The sequence below is a fragment of the Diceros bicornis genome, chromosome X, assembly GCF_020826845.1.
Source record: "Diceros bicornis minor isolate mBicDic1 chromosome X, mDicBic1.mat.cur, whole genome shotgun sequence".
Classification (NCBI taxonomy): domain Eukaryota; kingdom Metazoa; phylum Chordata; class Mammalia; order Perissodactyla; family Rhinocerotidae; genus Diceros; species Diceros bicornis.
Window position 1 is genome coordinate 43,412,421 of NC_080781.1, and position 14,772 is coordinate 43,427,192.

The 14,772-nt window shown below is 44.6% G+C and overlaps 1 protein-coding gene and 1 non-coding gene across 3 annotated transcripts in view; one reads left to right on the forward strand and one right to left on the reverse strand.

Moving 5' to 3' along the window:
- The window catches only part of SHROOM4 (shroom family member 4), a 186,591-nt gene that overhangs the window by 41,690 nt on the left and 130,129 nt on the right, over window positions 1-14,772 (reverse strand). For both annotated transcript variants that reach the window (XM_058535877.1, XM_058535878.1), the window contains exon 3: window positions 411-545. In XM_058535877.1, the coding sequence (XP_058391860.1) occupies window positions 411-545 (135 nt within the window). The remainder of the gene's footprint in view (window positions 1-410; window positions 546-14,772) is intronic.
- Window positions 11,962-12,067, forward strand: LOC131401514 (U6 spliceosomal RNA). Its single transcript, XR_009217713.1, has one exon. It is a non-coding gene; the product is annotated as a U6 spliceosomal RNA (small nuclear RNA).

Below are 14,772 nucleotides of genomic sequence, written 5' to 3' on the forward strand. Positions count from 1 at the left end.
CACTGGATAAGATCACCAGCGAGTTGTGAGTGTGGGAGCTAGAGAAGAGGACCAGACCTGAGCCCTGGGGCCCTCCTACATTAAGAGACCAGGGGGGTGAGGAGGAACCAGGGAAAGAGACTGCAAAGGAACAGCCAGTGAGATAGGATGAAAAGCAGGAGAGTATGGTGTCTTGCAAGACAAGTGAGGTAAGTATTTCAAGGAAATATTTCCCAGAAGGAAAGAGAATGTTCCAAAGTCACACCGAGTTAGCAGTAGACAGGGACTATAACCCAGGTACTCTGACTCCCACTCCATTTTCTGTTATAGCACTCTGGGCTCTATTAACATTCAACAGGGACTAGAGCGGAGGAGGAGTGGCCAGGTTGTCTACCCTCCAGCGCATCTTGAGGGGAGGGTTCTAGACTCACCTTGTGTTGCAGCCGGAATGCCAGGACAAGCTGAAGGCTTCAGAAGGGAAATGCATGGTGGTGGCCGCTTCAGGGCATCCCTCCAGCAGCTTGGCCACATGCCATGAGTGCGGCCTACTGACAGGGGCGTTTCTCCTACAGCAAGAAAAGGACAGGAAGTCAGCTTAGGGAACCAGAGCTGAAATCACTTCCCAGGCAGCTTCCGTCCCCACCCCCTCTTTCCCTTAAATGAAGTAGAACATCTTGCAAGGGGCTGGGGTGGGAATCGTAGTGGCCCTCCTCAGCTCCCAAAACTCAAAAGTCCTTCATCTTGTGGGGGGATCCTGGAGATACGGAATGTTAGCTTCACAGGGCTGTTTTGCTCATGGGTATATCCCAAGCATGTATAATAGTGCCAGACACATAGTAGACGCTCGGTAAATATTTGTGGAATAAATGAGTGCTGCTGCCCAACAAACAGTGAGCCTACTCTAAATTTTCTTTGGAAAAAAAAAATCAATCTGGCCAATCTTCCCATTTTTCTCAAAGAAAAGCATAGGCAAGTGATTGAGAAGCTTAAGGAAGTCAACACTGGGCTGCAAATTCTCCAATTTTCGCTCACTGATTTGATAAGTGTTTGTTGTTGTATGTTTGCTGTGTACCATCTGTGTGTAGCTCTGGGGATACAGAGATGAATCAAACATGGTCTTTGCCCTTAAGAGCTTATAGATTAGTGAGAGAGACAGAGCTATTTCAAATAAAGTGCAGTAAAGGCATTGAGAGAGTGAAGAATAAAATGGGCATAGAGGTGAGACACCAGAGTTTGTAGGCAAAGTGGTAGCAAGGAGCTGCAAGTCCTGTAAGGGAAAACAGAACAACGTGGTGAATGGCACAGCGCTAGGCTGACAGAGGAGACTGGCTGCACAGCAAGACAAGGGTGAATAAAGGGAAACGGGTCTGAGGCCAAGGCCCTGGATGCGACCACAGGGTCTGTCTGCTGCTGGAGGCTGTAACCACAACTCTTGCACTAACTGGCACATCCCTGCCCTATGGTATATATATATATATATATTTTTGTGTGTGTGTGTGTGTGAGGAAGATCAGCCCTGAGCTAACATCCATGCTAATCCTCCTCTTTTTGCTGAGGAAGACCAGCTCTGAGCTAACATCTATTGCCGCCCTCCTCCTTTTTTTCCCCAAAGCCCCAGTAGATAGTTGTATGTCATAGTTGCACATCCTTCTAGTTACCGTATGTGGGACGTGGCCTCAGCATGGCCAGAGAAGCGGTGCGTCGGTGCACGCCCGGGATCCAAACCCGGGCCACCAGTAGCGGAGCGCGAGCACTTAACCGCTAAGCCACGGGGCCGGCCCTGCCCTATGGTATATTTCACATGAATAGACGCCACCTTTACAAGTGGGGAAGAATGGTATGGGGAAGAGCACATGTGGGGCATGGGGAGTGCCAGAAGATAAAGAGGAGACTGATGAGAGAAGGAGGAAGAGGGAGAGGGGGAGAATGAGAGAGGAAGGAGGAAAGGGAGGAGGGAGGGAGGGGGAAGGAGAAGAAAGAGAGCAAGGAAAAGAAAAAAAAGGAGAGAAAAATAAACGTCAGAAGGGCCAGGTAGATGATAGAGATAAGAGGGAGAGATGATACAGAGAAAAACAAATGACAGGGAGAAAACTCTGAGAAAGATCATAGAGAAATATGTAATAGAGAGAAATGGATGAGAGAGAGAGAGGAATGACAGAGTAAGAGAGACAGATGATAAATAGGTAGGTGACAGAGAGATAAACAGATGGTAGCTTATTTACTAATTTATTCAGTCATTTACTATGGCAGGCTCCATACTGCACTCTGAGGGTGCAGAGTTGACTAAGATAAGGCCCCCTGTTTTCAACAAGCTTGTTATATAGTGGTATAAATCAGCTCTCTACCTCCTAGGAGCAGTAGCGGACAGACTCAAGCTGGATTCCATCCTAGCTGGGAATGTCCCTCGCCCCAGCGGAAACACAGAAAATCCCAGCAGTGCAAGGCTCTAGAGGGCTAAGGCCTAAAAAGGTAGTCCTGAGGAGAATGGCCTTGCTGGGAAAAACACGGGAAGAATGGTAACAGGCCAGACACAGACAAGGAGGTGTAAGAGGAAGGGCATGGGAAGCTGCTTGTCAAAGGTCAGGAACCAGAGCCACAGGTCAGCGGCAGCGGCTAAGATTTATGGGAAGGAAAGCCAGGTGAGGCCCCCACTTCTAACCACATTATTCAATTACGGATTTCAGAGTGCCCAGCAGGGAGGCTGAAGGCACAAGAAAGCCTTGGGGGTATGTGCCTGCTCCAGAGTCTCACACACAAAGCCATGATGCTAGAAATCACTCCAGCTGCTGTTACCTGGTAGTCATCATCAACAACTATTTATAAAGCCTCTCACAGACGTACTATGCACTACTGCATACTATGTGCCATGTGTATCTACTACATACTGTGCTTCTAGGCACTGAGGATACAGTGCAGAACAGGGCACCTCTCTTATTTTGGGCCCTTCTTCCACATCCAGGATTCCTGAAGTTCTTCTGAGTCCAGTGTTTAAAATGTGGGCAGTCAGTGTTGATGCCACCTTCTCACCAACTGTCCAATCCTTCACTGAGTTCTGCTGAGTCTTCTTTTATGATATCTCTCAGGCTTTGCTTCTCTCTCTCCATTCTCACTGAGACTATTCCACATAATCATACTTCTCCTCCACAGAACCTACCACCAACACTTCCTATTCTAGTCCAGGCCCTTAACATATTATGTCCAAAATACTACATCAGTCTGCCAGCCAGTGTTCCCTTGTTCCACCTCTAGTCACTGCTTTTAGATCATACCATGTCAAACACCAATTGAATTGTGGCACTCTCCTATTCGAGAATCTTCACTGGCTCCCTATTTCTTACCCTGTCCTGCATCAAATGTAAGCTGGGTCAGACTTTCAAAGCCCTCTATAAGCTATTTTTACCTCCCCAGCCCAATCTCTCATGTCTCTGCTCCAATCACACTCTGCAACCAGCTTTGTGCCTTTGCTATTGGTTTTCCAGTAGAAACTAGCACAGGCTCTGGAGTTGGACCAATTTGGTTTGAATCCCAGCTCAACCACTCATTAGCTCTGCTGCTTTAGACAGGTGACTTCACTTTTCAGAGCTCTAGTTGCCATAGCAGTAAAATGGAGCTAATAGTACCTAATTAATGGGGTTATAAAGATCAAAAGAGACAATGCATATCAGCTGCTTAGAACAGGGTCTGGTGAGCCCTCAACCAATTTTAGTTATTACTATGACTGTTTCCTCTGCCGGGTATGCCCCCTCCCATTTTGTTAATCTAAATCCCACCTGTTCTTCAAGGTACTGCTCAGTACCATCTCCACCAGGGAGCTTGTCCTTAGTAATCCAGTCCTCATAATTTAGCCCATAATAATATGATGTTTTATATTGCTCATCATCATTTCATGTATATTAGTCTCATCCTGTCCACTATACCAAGCCAGTAGGCAATGAGACAAAAATGAGTGAGACACATCTAGGTTTATATCCTAACTCTACCACTTTGGATGTGTGATTCTATGCAAGTCACTTAACCCATCTGAGCTTCGGTTTTCTTATGTCAAAAAGGGAACAATAATCCTTACTTGACTAGGTTATTGTGGGGATTAGAGATAATATTCTCAAAGCCTCTGGGACACAGCTTGATGCACAGCAAGTGGTCAATAAATAGTAGGTAGAACAATAGGGGTTATCAGCTCAGACTTGTCCTTCTTGATGGTTCAAGTGTACTCCCACCGGGATTTGTCCGTCCATTATCAAGGTTCTGTGACACCACCTCCTTGCCACACATTGAAAGGTAGCCTACAAAGGCCCCTACTCTCTCTAGGGTTTCTCCAGGAGTAAGAAACAATCCCAAAGGAGACAGAAGCAAGGCAGCGGGGGTTTTGGGACCACTGGGAGAAAACCACAAGCTGGGGGGCAGGAAATTCCCAGCAGAGGACCTGCAGCCAGAGCTGGAGCCTTCTCGCCCTGGTTTGGGAAAGGAGAGGAAACTATCTATAGGGCCTAATACTTGGTCTATTATTATCCTGACTAGCCCTAGACTTGGAGTCAGTCCACGCTTACATTCCAACTCCAGCTGTGTGACCTTGGGAAAGTCACTTCTCTGAGTTGTAGATTCTCTATCTGTAAAATGGGGAAGATTACCATCCCTCACTCAAGAGTTATAGTCTGGATTAAATGCAGTCCCATGTGTGAAATCACTTAGCATAGTGCCTGACATACTATAAACTTTAAAAAAAAATAACAATAGGGACCATTTATTGAATACTTAATGCCAGGCACTAAGCATTTTCCATGCATTAGCTGATTCAATCCTCACTCCAAACTTTGCTATTATTATCCCCACTTTACAGATGAGAAAACAGAGACACAGAAAGCTGAATTGCTTTGCCAAGAGCACACAGCTAGTAATCAGCAGTTGAGAATGAGGCTCACATCCTCCAGCCCTTTCTAGGATACCACATGACCACTCCTTCCCAAAGAAGGATCTATCTCAAAAAGCTTGTATATCTAAGGCTGCTCCTAGCCATTCCCTCAAGAAGCAGTCAGAAAGGGAAACTGTCAGTAGTCCTAGAGTTTAAACCATCCCTCTTTAGGCATTAGGGAAGTGGGACAAGGAGAAATAAGCAGAGAAGCAAGAAAACGCCAAGCACCAACCATACAGCTCCAGGCCTAGCTGTGGAGGCAACAACGCCAGTGCCTGCCCTTTCTCCTAAGGCTGGCTCAGGTACCATTATTAAACACACACCCTATCATTCATTACCCCCAAATTCCTTTCCTAGGAAGCAAAAAGAAAGGGATATTGAGGAAAGAAAGCAGAAGGGAGAAGAGGGACAGCAGCCATGGTGGTCATGGCTACCAGTAGTACCTACCATGAAAGTTGCCCAAGGTGAGGAGATGGCTTAGGAGGGAGCTGGGTATTCAGCCAGCTCAGATGCTCATCAACAACCCCTCCAGCCAGCCCCCAGGGCTTCCTTCTGCTGCCTGGATCTTCCTTTAGCTGAGACCCATCTGCCTTCCTGTTAAGACCTCCTGAGATGAGAGGCCATCAGCCCAAGCTCCTGAGTGTGATCCAAAAGACTCAGGCACAGTCAGGTCCCAGTTCCAAGAACAGAAAGGTGTAGCACTGAAGGCAAGTTATGGCCATCAACCTGGTTGGGCCAGGATGTGTCCAAAGCCTTAGGGAATGAAAACCAGTGTCAAGAGCTGAATAGGAGTGAAGACGCTGCTCCAGAAACCAGTCAGCACCCTGGTGGCAAAGGAAAAGATGAAAAGCAATTCCAGCAGAATAAACAGCCCCCCTGTTCCCTACTCCAGCCTCCTCTGAGCCCTGGCCCGCCCCCTTCCACAGCTCAGAGGCCAATAAGGAAGCTGGGCCCCCAGCCACTGCTACAACGCAGGAAAGGAGCAAGGAAATGATGTTTGGGAAAGATAAAGCGGGTGTCTAAAAAGAATTTTTAAAAATACACGTAAGAGAGAGAGAAAAATACCCCAGACACATACACTTAAAAGAATTCCTGTGCTTCCTGGACTGAGTTGACCCCACCCAGCCATCTCCGCAGGTCCTCTGGGCCCCAGAAAAGGAAACTCCAGATCAGCCAGGCCTAGCAGCCTCCAGGTCCAGAAGAGCAAGTAACACTACAGCTGATTTTACATAGCTGGGGGCAAGTGACCTCGAGATTCTCCAAGGTGAAGGTCCTGCTGAGATATAAAAGACTCAGAACCATTCTGGGCCATATTTACAGGGTCTGTGCTTCCTATGGGCACCTGAGCAGACCCAAAGAAAACTCCATCTCACACCAGAGACTCCAACTTCAGAACAGTGGTGCTTGGAGTCATCATCACTGGCTCTGCTGTGAATTCGCTCTGACCTCTGGCAACTTATTCCCCTTCTCTGAGCTTCTGTTTCCTCTCTGCAAAATAAAATATTGGACCTCATTGTCACAAACAACCCTCCCAGCTATTGCATGTTATGATGTAAAAGTCCTAGGCCCTAGGCTGGGGCTTCAAATGATGTCTCCACTGACCTGTGCAATAGCTAGATCCCAGAGCAGCCCGACATAAGTTTTTTGCACACACTAGGCCAAGCTCAGGCATCAGAATTTAATTTCTCTTGGGGATTTAGAGTTGGGGTTTTCCCCTCATGATACTCCTGATCCTCACTCTAGTTTCTCTTGGCCTCTGGTCCCAATTTCAGCAATTTCTTGCCCCTGAGAGGGCTTATGCGAGCTCCTTCAGGACAAAAAGTATGCTAGGGCCTTTCCTCTCTGGGGAAATCGTGCCTGGAGGCCCCTTCCTCTCTCTTCCCTCTGTACCTCCTAGGAAAGTCCGGGTCGACTTTCGTCTATTCCACAAAAGGCAGGTGCCATCCAAGTATGCCTATAGGCCCTCCTTTGGTAGTTAGAAGTACTGTATCTGGAAAGTTTGGGGATTTTGTGGGCATATGGATCTGGCTTGGAGTCTCAGCTTTACCAGTCACTAGTTGTTTGGCCTTGGACATGTCACAGGGCCTCAATTTCCTCATCTGCAGGCATTCAATAAATGGTATCTGTTATTAATATTATCCTCTACCCAGAATAATAATAGACAAGGTACTGTTAGTAGGAAGAAAAATAACTTCTTCAATCCAAATGAAGATGAAAGAGAAAGGACTAGTTAATAAAAGGTTCAAATGCTAAACCTAGTACTCCAGAGCAGAGCTTCTCAAACTTCAGTGGGCATACTAATCGCCTGGAGATCTTATTAAAATGCAGATTCTGATTCAGTAGGTCTAGAGTGGGCTCCAGATTCTGACTTTCACAAGTAGAGTGATGCTGATGCTGCTGGTATGATAACCGCACTTTGACAATACACTGGGGAATACAATACTGTTAGCAATACGCTAAGGAATAACTCCTGGTCCCAAAAAGCATCAGGATAAACAGTCTCTTTCCATGTCATTACTCAGGCCTGGGTGCCCAGCCTTCCCTACTTTTCTTGTCGCCAGTGCCTTCTTCCTTCCATTCAGTAACCCAGCCCATAAAAGTGCTTCCCTGATGAGGCTTGCTGTTCCCCACTTCCTAATAAAATAAAGAGTAACAAGTTTTATAGCAGTCTCCCCCTGTAAGTGGTCAGGTAAGGCTGGGGAAATTATGATCAGAGGTGCAAGCCTGTTCATGGGACTGGTTGGGGTAGGGTGGGGGGGTTGGAGTATGAGTTGGGTAGTCACCAGATGAGGTGATATGACAGGCAGGTGGGCACAGACAGCATATACTCAAGAAATCCTTGGGCAAAGGAATATAAGAGAGGAATGTGAGCAGTTTGGCCGGTTTGGGATTTGGGAAAGAGGCTGGGAGTAAAGGGGACACTCTCTCACTTAGCAGAGCTGAGTTCCAGATAACATGACCAAATATAACGTCCTATGTTCAGGGGAAGGTAAAGACGACTGCTTCTTTTCTAAGAACTCAGAGGATAAGAACCTGGCATGAGTGCAGAGGACAGTGGGCACATGCAGGCAGAAGTGGCAGATAAGCCAGAAGTTGGCTCCCAGGAGAGTCCTTGTAAAGACTGTTGTGAGAAGTGAGGGGAGGGAGGTGGACCAATTCTGGAAGGAGCCAATCTCTAGCTGCCTTAGTCACCCCAATCTTCTCACAGCACTACCCATCTCTGAGCCTGGCTCCCAGCAGACCCCTCAAGAGATACTCGGAGCGGGGCAGGTAGGGGACAAGCAGAAAGAGAACCATGGCTCTGCCCCAACCCAGGGCAAGAAGGAAAATATGGGCCCTGTGGCTTGGGGTTGTGCTTAGTCCGAGGTCTGGGCCATACCCTACTGTAGGCTCTTTCCTCTTTTGAAAGTGTTTAGACAATGAGAAGCACAAAAGAGTGTCCTTGATTAGCTCTGTTTACTTTCTGTGGCTCTTCCAGCCTCCCCCAAACAGTACATTCCACTTGCCCCACATGAAGGAGTCCAAGCTCATTCTGGCCTGCTCAGCAGGAAGGGAAGCCCGCACAGAGGCCGGTGGAAGGAACAATGCATAGTTTGTTTATCTGACAGAAGAGGGGAAAAGCTGCTTGATCACCATGGAGGGATACAGAGCTACAAAGGCTCACTCACACCCCACTGTTAGCTGGGGACTTTGTAGCCTGGTGATCTGGAGACCCTTCCTTATTACAGACCCAACCAAGGGGAAATATGTATGTGTATGTGTGTGTGTATATGTGTATGTGTGTGTATGTATGCATGATTTTAAAGAGAACTTTTAGGACAATGGCTTTCTTGTCAGTCTGGGAAAGCTATAATCTGGGTCATCTGAGATATGGGTACTTTATGTAGAAGGGCTTTGGGTACCCAGTTCTGCCTCTCTACTTCCCCACTTTCTCTGCCCAACCCCCCCCCCACTCACCTCTCTGAATAGCCAGGTCTAGTTCTTTCCTATAAATCTCCTGGACCCCTCTCTCTACCCTCCACCGCAGGATCCATCCCTGGCTAAAAGGAAACTCAGAGTAGTTAATAAGAAAGGAGGGGAACGTTGGGGTGGAAATAAAGACTCTCCCAAATTTTGTGGCGTATGTCAGGTGTTGCCTTTTGACTTTCCAAGTAGAGAGCAACAATTTCATCTGGTTAGGCCTTTACATTTGACCTTCTGTTTTCATTTTTCCATTTTCACATTGGAATCTTTAAAACACGGGGACACTTCTTTTTCTAAAGAAGGTTGGAAGAAGGCAACGATATGAATGACGTGGGAAAGCTCTGCAAATATCAGAGGCTAGAAAAGTGCTTAGTAGTTTAGAAACACAGTACTTGGAATTCTCTTTCAGAGTTGACTAGGGATCATATTCTAGTTTTTCTATGTATAGTCTGATAAAACATAGCCATCATAGATCATTTCTTGTCAATGATCCCAAAGGCAAGGAAATGAATGGTGCATACTCCCCAGCTTCTAGAAGCAAGGGGAGCAAGTCAAGAATCTGAATAATGAAACAGGGCTTTTCTCTCTTTCCTGTATATACAAAAGCTAAGGGTGCGACCCCAGAGGGCTGAGGGAGACTTCCAGAGGAGTATGCAGGGAAAATGACAAGTTCACAGAGTATCATCTGTCGAGTTAGCTTCTGTCGTGATTCCCAATTTCCTAAAACAACACACCCACAGTGATAAAGAAGGTTTAGGATGTTTGTCCTCCAGCTCTGGTTTCTATCAGTAATATTTGTAGCACCCCTTAGGACAGGAGGTTACAGGAATAATACAAGATTTCCATTCTTCTCCTTTAAGCCAAATATCTCCTTCAGCTCAAACTCAGTACTGGAGATATCACTTTTCAGGGGAATAATGGAATCCACAAAGGTTTTCCCCAAAGTCAAGTCTCAAAGCCCTTAGAATTACTTCTGGCCACTCCCTGAGTCATCTCCACTACTAAAGACATAAAGCCCTAGGACAACAGCTAACAATAGCGAGGACCCCAATAGAACCAAGAGCACCTACTCACTACTCTGCTTTGAGCAAACATGCCAATGAGGAAGGGCCAATGCTCAGCAGAGCTGGAGCACAGTGAGCAAGGTGGACAGCAGTGGGAGGTGAGGTTAGAGAAGTGCCAAGGCCAGATCATGGAGTTTTCAAAGGCCAACATAAGAAGTCTGCATTTTATTTTCGGCGCAGTAGGAAGCTACTGGAGGTTGTTAAGCAGGGGACTACCATGATCTAAGTTTTATAAAGATCTCACTTGGCTGATGGATTTAGGCAGGACAAGAGTAGAAGCCAGGAAACCAGTTAAAAAGGCTCTTATAGGTAAGAGATAATGGTGTTTTGTTCTAGGGAGGAAGCAGCAGGGGTGAAGAGGTAGAGCTGACAGTATTTGTTGACAGACTGAATGAGGGAAAAAGACGAATAAGCCATGACTTTTGGGTCATCTGGCATCTGTACCTTCTTAGCACAGAATTCATTCCTGAAACTGAGTTATTAGTAGTCCTAAAAAAAAAAGGTTGGCAGTCTTCACCATTCTTTTATTCAAGCATTTACGGAGCTCCTACCCACATTTAAGGTGCTTAGAGAGCTACTACAGAATGTGCCAAAACAAAGAATATATAATCCCCATGCTCAAGGAATTTACAGTGTGATAGAGGGTGAATAAAAATACCTAAGTAACCACTAAACAGGGCAGAATGTCACGTCATAAAGGAAATGCTAACAAAACAGGAGTTAAAAAAAGGAGAAAGCTGGGGCCAGCCCGGTGGTGTGGTGGTTAAGTTCACATGATCCACTTCGGCGGCCCGGGGTTTGCAGGTTCAGATCCTGGGCATGCACCTATGCACCGCTCATCAAGCCATGCTGCAACAGGCTTCCTACATATAAAGTAGAGGAAGATGGGCAAGGATGTTAGCCCAGGGCCAATCTTCCCCAGCAAAAAGAGGAAGATTGGCGACAGATGTTAGCTCAGGGCTAATCTTCCTCACCAAAAAAAAAAGGAGAAAGCATAGTGGGTTGAATCAAGGAAGATATCACAGAGCCTCTGAGCTAGTTTTTGAAGACTCAGTACGATTTCAACTGGAGGATACTGGAGGGAAGGCCATGCCAGGTTTTGCATAAACAAGAGTGTGAAAAGCAGGAATATACTGAAGGAAGAACACACAGTTTCTATAAGGCACATAGAAAGTAAAATTAGAATGATGCGAGAACATGGTGGGCTTGACATGTCAGGGTAAAGCATTTACTTTACATAATCCAATAGACAAGAGAAAGGCTTTGGAGGTTCCAGGATAGGAGAGCAACATGGTAAAAACAGTATGTTACGAAGGTTATTCTCACGTAGGATGAATTACGTGGATAATTACTGAAAGCATAGAGAAGTGAGTAGGCTAGTGCAATAGACGCAATAAAAGCTAAAACTAGAGTAATGATAGCAGGAATGGAGGAGAATGGAAGCATGTGAAAAAGGACATAAGAGACAGAATCAGCAAGGTAGGACTACTAATTAAACCTGGAGGAGAGAGAGGAGTTAAGATGACTGGGAAGCACCTAGGAGAATTGTGGTATCACTAATCTAGATAGGGAAGCCGAGAGCAGGAGCTGGCTTCAGGAGACATGAGTTTGACTTTAGACATGAGTTTGTTTGTTATGCTGTCAAATTATGTAGACAGGCATGCCCAGCAAGTAGCTTGACGTCTGGGCTGGGGTGCTAGAAAGAGGTTAGGGCAAGGTATAGACATGTGGTCATTACCCACGGAGAGGAGGCAGCCGAGGCTGTTGCAGTGGATGTGACTGCCCACAGTAAATGCGTGCAAAAGTGGGTGGATGACAGATCTCTACAGACTAGCTGTCGTTCAGATGGGAGAGGAAAAAGAGCTAATCAAAGAGACAAAACAATAAAATGCCATTTTCAATGATATTGGCGATATATTTTTCTGTCAGCAAAGTTGCAGGGAAATCGGCATTCTTATACATTGCTGGGTGGGAATGGATATGGGAACACATTTGCTAGAGGGAAATTTGCCATATGTCATCAAGAGACACAAAAATGTTCCTACTGTGCGTGCTTCAGCCAACCTATGCTAAAATTGGAACGATACAGAGAAGATTAGCATGGCCCATGCACATGGATGATATGCAAATTTGTGAAGCACTCCATATTTTTTCTGGAATTAGAGAGTGGTAACGGTCACTCAACCTTGTGAATATACTAAAAACCACTGAATTACACACTTGAAAGTAATGAATATTATGGTATGTGAATAATTTCTGTTTTAAAAAATGTTCATACCCTTTGATCCAGTCTTTCCACTCCTAGAATTTTATCCTAAGAGAGCAATTAGAGATGAACACATTGTTTTATGTACATGAAGTGTCATCCACTGCAGGGTTTTATAATGATAAAATTTGGAATATCCTAACAGTCCAACATTTAGGAAGAGTTAGATAAAGTATTGTACATCTACATGAAGGAATAATAGTATGCCATTAAAAACCATGTTTTTGAAAATGACTTAATCCTAGAAAAGGCTCACAATATAATGGTAAATGAAAAAAATAGTATACAAACCTGCACATCATACCAGCTCAACTCAAAAAATATTTATGTATATACATATATATTCATATACAAGCATACACATATTAAAAGGCTGGATGCAAATGCACTGATATCTTACCAGTAGGTATTTATCTCTGTGTGTCAGAATTAAGGGTCATTTTAATTTTTTCCATTTTTTAAAAATTTCAAAATTTTCTACACTACACACGTATTACTTTTGAATGAGAAAAAGTTTCCAAAGAAGAAGGACATCATTCTACATGGACATATCATTTAGCCTGGCAACTGTCTGATACAACTGTCTGATTCTGTTAGGAATCTGAAATTATACTTATAATTCCACTTAACTATTTCAAACATCTGGATTTTCCCCTCAGGGAAATCAGCTTAGAGCCCACCAACCTAGCAAAACGCTCTCCCCAACAAATGCTTTGCTGCTTGGCAATAGATTCCTGTTTATTCTACTAATTAAAAAACAACAACAACAACAAACTCCTTCTGACAGTTTTTTACCCCAATATTAGCACTAGAAGTTGTTCTTTACTGTGAGAGGCAGCCAGGGCTGGGAGAACAAGGAGCAAGTTGAGGGGAGACAAGGCAGAGGAAAAGGGAGGTCAAGTCAAGGTTCACATCAAGGCAATGTCCAATGAGTTGAAAAAAAATTGTTACTTAGGGCCTTCTTAGCTTTAGTTTCTTTCCAGTGCCTGATGGACTTAATGGGACAAAGTTGGGTGGAAAAGGGACAAGGCTCAGGGAAATCCGGCGTAGGAGGGTGGCACCAAGTACCATTTGAGAAGCCATGTAACTACTATTATTTGTATACCATATTTACAGTTCACAAAGCACTTTCATAGACACCATTCCATTTAATCCTTACAACAACCTTATAAACTCCACTTTAGAAAATAAGAAACTCAGGCTCAGAGAGGTGAAGTAACTCACATAAGGATTGAACCCAAGTTCTTCACTTCTATATTCCTGTTTTTTCCTGAAATGGTGGTTCTCATAGTTTGTTCTACAGATGAGCATCAGCATCGTCTGGGAACTTGTTAGAAACAAAGTTCTGGGGCCCCACTCTAGATCTTCTGAGACAGAAACTCTGGGAGTGGGGCCCAGCAATCTGAATTTTAATAAGCCCTCCAAGTGATTCTGATACATGCTCAAGTTTGAGACCCATCACTCTAAAGAATGCTACCATACATTTTAAAATGGATTTTCAAATGGCTTCTTTAAAATACTGGCCGCTGCTGCTTTGACTTACGTGGTATTTTCTTCCAAAGCAGGCTGGGAGCCTCCCTTCAACTCTCAGTGGCTATGTACATAATAGAGGCCAGCTGCTTGAATAGAATTTGGGTTCCAGGGACAGGAATATACTACTTCATGGTGAGGAAGGTCCCAGAACCAAGAGGGCAATTCCCAGGTCAGAGCTTCCCTTGTTGCGGGGGGTGGGGGGAGATATGAGCTGGTGAGCAGCTGCCATATATCTACCTCCCCTTCTGAAGTTTCTCTTCATAAAGGCTCTCACATGGTTCCATAATGTTCTGCATGAGCCACTGGAAAATTCCCTGATCTGATGTATTTATATTTACAAACCTCTATTTCATCAAGCTTTTCATTTCTTTGGTTTTCAGTTTGGTTTTTAAAAGGATTTTGAAACAACAATTTAGAAAAAAAATACAGCAATTGAAATGAAATTATTTTCCTTCTGGGGAACATGGACACCCCAACTCTTGCCTCCCCAAACCACTCCCTACCCAATTTCCTCACTGCAGGTAACTGTTTGTTCTCTCTCTCCCTCTCTCTCCCTCTCTCTCTCTCTCACACACACACACACACACACACACACAAACTCAGTCATACATACACTTTTCCCTTGGGACAGAGAACAAACAAATCAGTTATTTTTTTGAAAATTGGACTTGACTTAAATTGGATTTTATATTTTGTCAACATGATGTCTGTAAAATGGAAACAAAACCCATACATGGATATAGATTTAATTTGAAAATGCTAAAGCTGAAAGACAGAATCACAGAATGAAAATTATAAAGTATTCAAAATTCAAGCAGTGAACACAATTTGCTGTATTTCCCCTTCTACACAGGTACTAGCATTGAATTCATTCATTTATTTATTCATTGACTGATTCAATCATTCATTAGTTATTGAGAGCCAAGCAAGCACGGTTCAAGGTGCTGGGGACAACACAATGAACAAAACAGACAAGATTTCAGTCCTCATGGGGCTCAACTCAATAAATATAATATGTCAGGTAGTATTAAGTGCTATGAAGACAGAGAAAGCAGGGT